This window comes from Micromys minutus, assembly GCF_963924665.1.
Source record: "Micromys minutus genome assembly, chromosome: 25".
Classification (NCBI taxonomy): Eukaryota; Metazoa; Chordata; class Mammalia; order Rodentia; family Muridae; genus Micromys; species Micromys minutus.
This window is the reverse complement of record NC_137960.1, coordinates 22,883,989-22,895,728: the sequence shown is the minus strand read 5'-3', so window position 1 is coordinate 22,895,728 and position 11,740 is coordinate 22,883,989. Positions and strand designations below refer to the sequence as shown.

The 11,740-nt window shown below is 48.0% G+C and overlaps 1 protein-coding gene across 1 annotated transcript in view; it reads right to left on the bottom strand.

The window, feature by feature from the left end:
- Positions 1 to 33: 33 nt before the first annotated feature.
- Positions 34 to 11,740, bottom strand: part of MACROH2A2 (macroH2A.2 histone) — a 41,716-nt gene continuing 30,009 nt past the window's right edge. Inside the window, exons 5-9 of the mRNA XM_080937965.1 lie at positions 9,621 to 9,731; positions 8,074 to 8,173; positions 7,107 to 7,196; positions 3,290 to 3,464; positions 34 to 214 (exon numbers count right to left, since the gene is read on the bottom strand). Coding sequence (XP_080794091.1) covers positions 49 to 214; positions 3,290 to 3,464; positions 7,107 to 7,196; positions 8,074 to 8,173; positions 9,621 to 9,731 — 642 coding nt within the window. The 3' untranslated portion in view covers positions 34 to 48. The remainder of the gene's footprint in view (positions 215 to 3,289; positions 3,465 to 7,106; positions 7,197 to 8,073; positions 8,174 to 9,620; positions 9,732 to 11,740) is intronic.

Sequence of the window (11,740 nt, the reverse complement as noted above, 5' to 3'; positions counted from 1 at the left end):
CCCATTCTTGTGACGTCACACTGACCCGCCTCCTTTCCCGCTGGAGAGCTACTTGGTGTCCAGTTTGGCCATCTCCTGCACGTAGATGCCAATGCTCTCGCTGTCGAAGAGCAGGAAGTACACATTCTTCAGCGAGGACGAGCTCGAGTCATCGAAGTGGGCCGAGATGGCCTTGAGGGTCACCTGGGCGGCCATCTGTTTGGGAAAGCAGTTTCTATGTCCAAGGAAAAGAAGAGCGTGGGTCATTTTGGTCCCTTTACCCATTGTGAAATTCTCTCCTAGTCTGGGGAGAGGACGATTGGCTCCTAGTTTTTGTTCTGACAGGGTCTCACTATAAAGCCATGGCTAGCCTGGATCTCACTGTGTAGACCAGGCTGGCCACGAACCCAGAGATCTGTCTGCCTCTGCCTTCCAAAGGGCAGTGATTAAATACATATGCCATCATGCCCTGCTCTCAGTTTCTTCTTCTTCTGGCCCTGGACCCTTGTTTGTACAGTGTGAGACTCACCACGCATGGGGTGATGTCCCCAGTGACCTTGATAGGGTGACTTCAGCCAAGGTCACAGACAACTCTCAGCACGTAAGGATGTCCCAACTTTGAGCCTGTGTCAGCTGACTCAAAGAACTTGACTTGGTAAATTCTGTCATCCACATCTATGAGACTGTGTCTTCAAAAAGGCAAACATTTCTTTTTAGGTTCTTCAAAACCAGTTTTTATGCTAACTGGATTATCCAACAAGAGGCCTTCAAAACTGCTGGGGGCTGGGTCTCAGTTGGTTTGTGGTTGCCTAGAACAGTGGTCCTCAACCTGTGGGTCTCGACCCCTTATTGAGTCAATCGACCCTTTTGCAGGGGTCGCATGTCAGATACCCTGCATCCCAGATATTTATATGACGATTCTTGACAGTAGGAAAACTAACAGCTATAAAGTAGCGACGAAAATAATTTTATGGCTGGGGGTGGGGTCACCACAACGTGAGGTAACTATATTAAAGGGTCACAGTATTGGGGAGGCTGAGAACCACTGAAAATCTTTACTCACATCAACATTGTGACTTCAGTAACTACTCTTGGCAGGCTGGGTTGGTAGAAGTTTGCTGAGACCCGGACAGCCACGGAGGTCTTTGACAGTGCTGTTCACCATCACAGCCAGCAGGGACACTTTAGGGACACAGCCATAATAGCTACTTAGGGTCAGCTACCAAGATACCTGGGGTGGGTCCGAAACCAGGATGAACCTGCTTCCTGAACTCTCCTGAGTGTCTGTGTGTGGAACATGCCACCCGTGGCTTGGTCATGGTATTCATTACCTTGTCCTTAGCTTTCCTGTGTCTGAGTCTAGCCTCTTCCCACCAAGCTGCAGTGAGAGCCTCCGCTGCCCCCGGGTTCGGTTAATAAAGCCTCAGCTTCCTCCTTTCCTGTCTCAAGCATTTTTGGGGGGATCTTAAAGCAGGACTGGGCTCTCAATTTGTAACCAGGGGATGTTGCTGCTGCTGGTGGTTCATAGACCACACTTTGATTAGCAAGGGCTGTAAGCCTGGGGTTTTCTGATTGTGTTCTAGCTAAGGGCTAAGGGTGGGAATATGGGTTTTGAATATAGCAGATTTTCAGAAACAAACATGGGATGTGCTGTGGGGTTGGCTCAGTTGGGCCACATAAGCGTAGAGATCTGAGTTTGGTTCTTAGAACAAATGTACCAAGGCTGGGCATGGAGATATGTGTTTGTAACCCCAGTGCTGGGGAAGTAAAGACAGATGGAGGTCTGTGGTGGTTTGAATATGCCTGGCCCAGGGAGTGGCACTATTAGGAGGTGTGGTCTTGTTGGGGTGGGTGTGGCCTTGTTAGAGGAAGTGTGTTACTATGGGGGTGGGTTTTAAGATCTTCCTCCAACCACTTGGGAGCCAGTCTTCTCCTAGCTGCCTTTGGAACATGAGGTAGAACTCTCAGCTCCTCCAGCTCCATACCTGGTTAGATGTTGCTGTGTTTCCCACCATAATGATAATGGGCTGAACCTCTGAAACTGTAAGCAGGAGCCAATTAAATGTGATCCTTTCTAAGAGTTCCTGTGGTTGTGGTGTTTCTTCACAGCAACGAAACCCTAACTAAGACAATCTCTGAGACTCACTGGCCAGTTGGCATAACCTAGTTGGTTAATTCAAAACCAAGGAGAGACTTTCTCAAAAACACAAGGTGGTTAGTCCAACTTGGCAGCACATACCTTTAATCCCAGCACTGGAGAGGCAGAGGTAGTCAAATCTCTGTGAGTTTGAGGCTATCCTGGTCTACATATTGAGTTCCAGGATATCTGCTCTTTTTTCCCCCCCGTTTCTTTTTTTAGTTTTGTTTTTTTTTTTTTCAATACAGGGTTTCTCTGTGTAGCCCTGGCTGTCTCGGAACTCACACTGTAGACTATGCTGGCCTCAAACTCAGAGATCTGCCTGTCTCTGCCTTCCTAGTGCTGGGACCAAAGAAAGGTGTGCTATCACCTCCTGGCAAGACCCTATCTCGAACAAACAAACAAACAAACAAACTTCAAACCCAAACAACAGCAACAAAAACACCAAGATCGTACACATCTTTAATCTAAGTATTCAGGAGACAGAGTCAGGCAGATCTCTCTGAGTTTAAGACTATCTTAATTTACATAATGAGTTCCAGGCTAGCCTGGACACAGTAAGACCCTGTCTCAAAACAAAAACAAGATGGATAGCCTATAGTCATCTGAGAGAAGTCTGAACTGAGGAATTCCCCAGATCAGACTGATCTGTGGCCATGTCTGGGGGGCGGGGAATGTCTTGATTAATGATTGTCATGGAAGGGCCCAGCCCACTGCAGGCTACACTGTTCCTTAGGCAGATGATCTTTGGTTATATAAAAGAGAACTAAGTATGCGCTAGTGAGTGAGCCAGCAAGCAGCATTTGTCCAAGGTTTCTTGTAGATAAGCTCCTGCCTTGTTCCTCCTAGTTCCTGCCTAACTTCTTTCAATAAGGGACTATGACTGGGAGTTTCTTTAGGGCAGAATGTTCTACCACAGCAGTAGGAGAACATTATCTTAAGAATGGAACTGGCCTCCACACATACATAGACACACATGACATATGGAGACATGGAGTCCTGCCATCCTAGGCCTGTACTTAGCTTTCTCACTCTATTGCCAACCTAACATTCAGGTCATGCTGGTGGACCTTGGCTGCGTCTTCTTGAATGGGCCAATGGAATGCGGACATGTTGGTGAGCAGCTGACTCCCAACAGAAAGGCTGGAGACCTCAACTCAGAAACTGTCCTACCTGCCACTGGGGAACGGTGGGAAGGCGACAGATTTAAGCTTCTTGTCCTCAGCTGCAGACAGGCAGTTTTTGATGGTCTCTTCCAGCTGTTCTTCACATTTGTCGGAGCCCCACTGGGGGATGTGACAGTGGATGACAAATTTGGCTGCAAGTCCACTGGATTGGCTGACGGCAGCTGAGACACAGGAGAGGGATGCCGTAGGTTATTTCCTGAATCCCACCTTAAGCTGGGTGACTAGGCCAGGCCTCCTAGGTGACCCTGAGAGATCCTAGAGGTCAAGAAGGTGACACATCCCTGCCACTGTGAGGCAAGTTTGGCAGGAAGCAGAGCTTCAGCCTTGAAGTGACAGCTTATTTTGTTTTTTTGGTGACCTGCCAACAGGCCCCAGGTCAGGAATATACACAAAGTGGATCCTAGGGATGGGAACACATCAAAATCACATCTGGTAACTGTGGAAGATTAAGTAATGCCGTCTCAAAACGACAGAATCCCTGGGTCCTTAACTGTTCCCTGAGATGGCCAAGGGCACATTGTGACTGCAATTAAGACAATGGAGATGGACTGACTGCCAGGGTTGCCACACTGCTTAGGTTTAATTGGTGACTTGCCATAAAGGAGTGTGCCACAGGGCCTGGCTGGCTAGTGCTATTTTTCTCTCCTCTTTTTCTGTCTCTCTGTCTCTCTTTGTTTTTTGAGACAAGTTTTTGTTTTTTTTTTTTTTGTTTTTTTTTCCCCCCGTGTAGCCCTGGCTATCCTGGAACTCACTTTGTAGATAAGGCTGGCCTCAAACCTGGAGATCCTCTTGCCCCCGCCTCACAGGTGCTAGAATTAAAGGCATGTGCCACCACAACCTGGCAAGGCTTAATTAAAAAATATTTTTATGGGTATGAGCATGTTGCCTGCACGTATACCTGGTTACTATCTGTACGCAGTGCGCAAGGAGACCAGAAGAGGTGACTGGAACTGTAGTTAAATGTCTGTGAGTCACCATGTGGTTGCTGGGACTTGAACACAGGTCCTCTAGGGGAACAGCCTGTAACTGCTGAGGCTATGTCACTAGGCCCTCTCCTCTTCTGTCTGTCTGTCTCTCTCCGGCTCCGGAGGAGTTTGAGGGAAGTCCCCGTGGCCATCAGTCATCTGAGGTAGCCTTTCTGTTTCCACGCTTGGTTGTGTCCTTTCCTCCCCAGCTTCCTTGGCCACTTTTTCCGAGCCTTCACCATGGAACTGGGCTGCCTGGTTAAGAGATGCATTGTGTGACCCTGGGATCCTCAGTTGGCCGTACACCTCTGCATGCAGGGCCATGCTAACATCCTCAACACAGTGTACCTGGCAGAGGCTCAGCACAGACTGATCTGGCTTAGAGAACACGCATGGAGGCACCTGGGCTCCCAGGCATATCTGACAAGGACAGCTATGTAGGGGCCATTTTACCAGTTCCAAGAGGCTAATGTGTTTCACATGATTTAGTATCTTTAAGAAGGTGTACACAGGCTGGAGAGATGGCTCAGTGGTTAAGAGCACTGACTGCTCTTCCAGAGGTTCTGAGTTCAATTCCCAGTCGTCACAAGGTGGCTCACAACCATCTGTAATGGGGATCTGATGCTCTTCTGGTGTGTCTGAAGACAGCAACAGTGTACTCACATACATGAAATTAATTAATTAATTAATTAATTAAAAAAAAGAAGGCATACACATCTGGGGTGGGCTGGGGTAGAGAGATGGCTCAGCAGTTACAAGCAATGGCTGTTTTCCCAGAGGACTCAGGTTCAATTCTCAGCAGCCAGCTAAAGACTCACCACTGTAAGTAACTCCAGTTCCAGGGTATCTGGTGCCCTATTCTGGCTCTGTGGGCACCAGACATGTGTTGGAAGACCCTGCTGTTTAGCTAGTAGTCTATCTTGTCTGGAGAGCTTCCAGAACTCTGTGCAAAATGGAGGACTCCCTTTCTCTGCGGGGTTCCCCTTCTTCACTGTCCTTATCTGGAGAGTGACCTGCACAGGGCTTCCTGCAAATACTGCACACCTCAGCACAAACGTCCTGGCTCAGCCCTTCCAGAGTATGATAATGCAATACTGTGTCATAATCAATCAACCCTTACCACCAGTATGATAATTCGGGACCATGTTATGATCGGTCAATCATTTCTGCCCATAACCTCCAAAACCCTTATATACTCTACCCCTGGAGCTGTAAGTAGAACCGTCTCACTGAAGGGTCTCTGGAAGTCTTTCAGTCACACTCACAACCATCCAAACCCCGCTCACCACTTCTGCTTCCTTTGCCCTCATGGGCTGGAGGCCAGTGACCCCCAGGAGAAGGGAGACCCACAGATAAGGAGGTGATACACCTACACACATGTAGGCAAAATGCCCATACATATAAAACAACAAACAAAAGGCATACACCTCATAGTCGCTGTCAGCCTGCAGGAGATGGAAGCCCTTAAAGGAATAAATATATATATGTCCTTCTCGGCCTCCTGAGGTCAGGTCCCATGAGCCTCTCCATGGGAGGATGTAGTCAGTGCCGGGTTGCCAGTCTTCAGAAGTGCTGGCTTGCTACTCTGTTCACTAGGTGATGTGGTGGTTTGGAAGACAATGGCCTGCTATAGACTGTGTGTTCAAATGCTTGGCCTCCAGCTGGTGGAACTGTTTGGGAAGGGTTAGGACGAATGACCTTGTTGGAAGATGGTGTGTCGCTGGGGACAGGCTTTGACGTTTCAAAAGCCCATGCCATTCCTAGGTTAGCTTTCTCTCTGTGTGTGGATCGGATGTAAGCTCTCGGCTGCTCTAGCACCGTGCCTGCTCGCCTACTGCCATGATGCTCAGACTCGCTCTTGGAAGCTGTAGGTCCCAATAAACACCTTTCCCCCCCCTGTAAATTGCTTTGCACCACAATAGGAAAGTAAGTAAGACACCATCCAACCAATGCCAAGACCAAGAGCAGAACATGCTGCCCTTCTTGTGTGAGGTGAGGTCGGTTACCCTCCTTACTTTGAAAGTTTAATTTTTCTCTTTCTGAGGGAAAATTATATTTGCGTGTGTCTGCCCACAGTACACACACGTCAGTGAAAAACATGGGGGCGGGGGGACTCAGTTCTTCCGCTTAGAGGGTCCCAGGGGCTGAACTCAGGTTTTTAAGCCCATGGAGAGAATATTCACTGGCTGAGCTTTCTCACTGGCTCAAGCCACAAAACTAACTTAAATAGCCCCCGAGACCACTTACTGTTCACCTCTGCTGCTCACGACCATAAGGGATCCAAGAGCCCCTAAAGCATAGGAAACAACCTACACCCACTGTTCAAATTCAGAGTGGGGTGCTAAAGCAACCGCCCCAAATGTATGTGTGCATGTGTGTGTGTGTGCATGTTTGTGTGTTTATGTGTGTGTGTGTGCATGTTTGTGTGTTTATGTGTGTGTGTGTGTGCATGTTTGTGTGTTTGTGTGTGTGTGTGCATGTTTGTGTGTTTATGTGTGTGTGTGTGTGTGTGTGTGTGTGTGTGTGTGTGTTTAGAGGGAAGATTTAGTGTCACCTTCAAGAACACTGTCCACCTCTGAGAGGGACTGTTGCCAGCCCAGAACTCACCAAACAGGTTAGACTAGATAACAAATGAGCTCCAGGGACCCTCCTGCCTCCACCTCGCCACCATTGGAGTTGCAAGCCTATGGCATCGAACGTGCCTGACTTTTTTTTTTAACGTGGGTTCTAGGAATGGCTCATCCTGTTGCACACAGTGAGCACGCGTGGGTGTGGGAGGCTGGAGGTTGTAAGAACGAGGTTGAGCCAGGCTGAGATGCAGCCCAGCCCCATACTCACCTTCCGCAACTTCCAAAGGGCCTTGGGATTTGCGAAGTTCCTTTACTGTTTCCAAGAACTCTTTACCCCCAGCCTTTTCCAAGGCTTTCCCTGCAAAGGAGAACATTGTGGACTGTGGTGAGTATTTCAATAGAATCTCACTGTTGGTCATGTTGGGTCAGGAGAAGCTTAGAGATTAGGGATGACATGTCTCACTTGGTACCCTGGTTTGCCAGTGGTCACTGGCGGCACTGGAGGTGCGGCACAGAGGTATATGCAGGATGACAAGCTTTGTGAAAGAACTCCCAAACCTCCACCCCACCCCTGCTCCTACATCTCTCTCTTCCTCTCTTGTGCTGCTGAGTATGGAGCCTTAGAGCTCCCTCTCGCTAAGCATATTGTCTCCCACAGAACCTCCTCCCAGCAAGGCGGAACACCCCAATCCGAAAAACCTGGATCAAAACCTTTCCAAATGCCAGCACAACTCAGCCTGTCTTGTGTGATGAGTGGGTCACTGTGCTATGGGGACCCCCATCTCTCTTGGGAGTACGGGGAAGCTGTGCTGTGTTGCTAAAGCACAGTTCAAACCTGTCAAAGTCACTACCAGTGTTAATATAGCTTCTAAACGGCATTATAAAAATTCACCAATTCTTTATGCGGATGGGTGTTTTGCCTGCATGTATGTCTGTGCACCCTGGGCGAGCATGGGGCCCAGAGAAGGCTCCTCCCGAGTGGTGTTTTCTGCTCTGCTTTTCCTAACACAGGCAGAGGGGAGGACATACAAGCGCAGAGGGGAAGGTGGAGTAGCTGCAGGGGCGGCTGCCAAGCGGTTGGCAGGCCGAGCTGCAAAGGGGGCCCAGGTGCTGCTGATTGACAGTCATATCCGCCTGGGACCTCAGGCAGAGAGAGGGACAGCTGAGTCCGTGAGGGCTGTCTGGACACTGGGTCACATCATGCCACCAACCCAAACCCCAGGCCCAGGCCTTACCTATCTCTTCCTTGAGGTCGATTTCGGCTGTGGTTGGGTGGACGATGCCCTCCACCCTCATGGAGCCAATATGGCTGATGTCACTCTGGGTCAGGGAGAGCTGCATTAGGAAGAAAAGATGGGGATGAGAGGAAGAAGATCAACTTCCCCACTGAAAATCATTTTAGTGTAGCGGTCAGCATCACTTTTCTCAATTACCCGAGTTTCCAGTTATTTCTTTTGTTTTGAGATAGGGCCTCAGGTAGCTAAGGCTGGTCTTGAATTCACTTAGTGTTTGTCTTCAACTTCTTCTATCTTTGCCTCCCAGTGCTTGGGATCATAGGCCTGGCCCACCATGCTTTTGAGACAAGCAGCTTGCCCTTACTGCCCGGAACAGACATGGCTCTTCCGTCCTCTTTCTCTCTGTCATTTATGTGTCTTTTGTTCCTCACCCTGGTGGCCTGGGTCACCTCTGGCACATCTCAGTACTTAGATGGAAAGCAGCCCAGAGCTTGCTCTCTTCTCACCCCTTAAGGAGTATGAACTCTTGGGAGGTTCATAGTCTTGGGGGAAGGAGTGGGCTCTGGGTTCGCAGCCTGTCCTTACCTGTGACAGTGGTCTTCCCCAAAACCCCTCTCCTGTGCTGTGGACCCATTCAAGGTGCCAGGGAAACACTCTATCCTTGAGCTGCTACATTATCAGCCGGAGTACCAAATTCTTGGGGCTGCTTTATGTGGTTTTGGTAGAATAGAAGGAAGAACATTTACCAGTGTCTTCTCCAGGGAGCAGGAACTTTCTAATTCTCTAGATGCATTTGGGAGAAAATTCACAGCCCTGGAGAGGGCATATAAGCCACCTCTTTGTGTCTCCATCTTTTTTTTTTTTTTTTTTTTTTTTTTTTTAAATCAGAAATGAATAAGGAACTTGCCACATCTCTGCTTCCTGGAGACCTTGTGGTCCCCAGCTGTCTGGATGGGGAGGCATCTCACTTGATGCAGGCTGAGACTAGGCAGCACACAGATCAGCCTCACTGGCTACTTCCCCGTGTATATTATTTTAGCCCTGGGTTGGCTCCATAGATTGTCTGTTCAGTGAATTTGATGCACATAAAAATGAATTATTTGTGTGTCTGGCAGGATGCTGAGAAATTGCTGGAATATACCCTGTTAGGTTTTTTTTTTTTTTAATCTTTTTTCCCCCTTGCAGCTAAGGAAGGCAGGCAGACTGAATTATTGACAGATAATTCATTTTTAGCCCCTGTCATATTCAAGAAACATATATTGCTATTCTATCCCTCTGTTAAATGACATTTAATCATGGGTGCTAGGCCTCTTTAAGCCTGGCTGGGAGTTAGCCATGGATTTTTCTTGGTGGGTGAAGACATAATTGGGGTTTGGGGATGTCCCAGCAGAATCAGGAATGCGGTGCTACTGTCCAGATTCTCTAGGAAGACATTAGGTTGTCCTTAGGCTGACCAGCACAAGCCATCTCAGCACCCGATAGTCTGCTGGCGACTTGTGTGCCGTGCTATATGCAGAGGAACTCACTGCAGCCCCGTGTGTTATTACCTTCTGCCCCAGAACGAGGCTCTTCGAAGACAAGATGGTGAAGCCATCCCCAGGTCCGTCTTCCGAGGTGGAATTTGATGTTCCTTCTTTATCACTGTCCTTCGCTTTGGACTGTGGGTGAAATCAGAGAGAGAGATGAGATGTGGTCCTGTGATTGGGGGACAGTCCTTCCATGGCCACCACCAACGTGGGTGTGGCAGGAAGCCGTTGGGTGGCAGGCACTGGATGATCTGTTCTGCAGTGAATGTGCTACTGAGCTGCATTCCTGGTCCCTCTGTTCCTTTCCCCTCCTTCCCTCCCTCCCTCCCTCTCTTCCTTCCTTCCATCTTGTCACTAGCATATAAAATAAAAGGTTTCAGTATGAGATTCACACACATTTATCATTGTGTTTTCCTCACCCCCTTTGCTATCTCTGAGGGTGTCCATGTGCTGAAACTCAGGGCGTTGGCTAATCAACTGCAGTTTGCTTCTGAGCCACACCCCAGGCCCTTCTGCTGTTTTATGGTGAGGGAAACAGTAAGCAGGAAAGAAATGGCCAACACAATATGGGTGGCAATGCAGCTCAGTGGGTAGAGCGCCTGCCTCACACATAAGAAGCCCTGGGTCCAATCAATAAATGAGATGTAATGGCATACAACTTTAACCCAGGAACTCAGGAAGTGGACACTGCAGGATCAGAACTCCAAGGTCATCCTTGGCTACATAGACAAGTGAGGCCAACCTGGGCTACAAGAGATACTGTTTCAAACAACCAAACCTAACCAAACCAAACCAAACCTAACCTAACCAAACCTAACCAAATCTAACCAAACCTAACCTAACCTAACCTAACCTAACCTAACCAAACCTAACCAAACCTAACCAAACCTAACCTAACCTAACCTAACCTAACCTAACCTAACCTAACCAAACCTAACCAAGCCAAGCCAAGCCAAGCCAAACCAAACCAAACAAAACCAAATCAAGCCAAACAATACCCCAAGTATCATAACAATGATTGCAGGAATCCAGGCTCCTGTAGTCATGTTCATCCAAACCTGGACACAGACACATTGTTGATAGTTGTTACATTAATCTGTGTCTGAGGTTTATAGTAAATATCTAAGCCTATGGTTTTCAACCTGTGGGTCTTGACCCCTTTGGGGGTCAAATGACCCCTTCACACAGGCTTTGCATGTTAGCTATCCTGCATATCAGATATTTAAATTGTGATTCATAACAGTAACGAAATTACAGCTATGAAGTGGCAACAAAAATAATGTTATGGTTAGGGGGTCACCACAGCATGAGAGACTGTATTAAAGAGTCACAGCATCAGGGAGGCTCAGAACCACTGAATTATAAGCCAAGTGGCAGGGTCAAGATGCTACATTAGGGCTGGGGAGATGGCTCAGAGGTTAAGAGGACTGGCTGTTCTTCCAGAGGTCCTGAGTTCAAATCCCAGCAACCACATGGTGGCTCACAACCATCTGTAATGGGATCCGATGCCCTCTTCTGGTGAGTCTGAAGACAGCTACAGTGTATTCACATACATGAAATAAAAATAAATCATTAAAAAAAAAAAAAAAAAGCAGTTCAGGCATGATGATATGAGGCTGTATTCTCAGGTATTTAGGAGACCGAGGCAGGAGAATTACAAGTTCAAGGCCTGCCTGGACTACACAATGAATTCAGATCCATTCTGGGCAACTTAGTAAGGCCCTCTCTCATGATAAAACAACAACAAGAAGAAGAATTAGAAGAAGAAGGAAGGGGGGCTGGAGAGATGGCTCAGAGGTTAAGAGCACTGACTGCTCTTCCAGAGGTCCTGAGTTCAATCCCCAGCAACCACATGGTGGTTCAAAACCATCTATCTGTAAAGGGATCTGATGCCCTCTTCTGGTGTGTCTGAAAACAGTAGCAGTGTACTCATACGCATAAAATAAATAAATCTTTTAAAAAAAAAAAAGAAGGAGGAGGAGGAGGAGGAGGAGAAGAAGAAGCTGCATTAATGCTGGGCCTGGCTCCTCCCCAGGCTTGTCCTGGGACTTGGTGGCAGTGGCATGAACTCGTGTGATATTTTGTTATCATGGATATTTGCCGAGTGATAATCATATAAGCTTCCCGTTGTTTATGCCCCC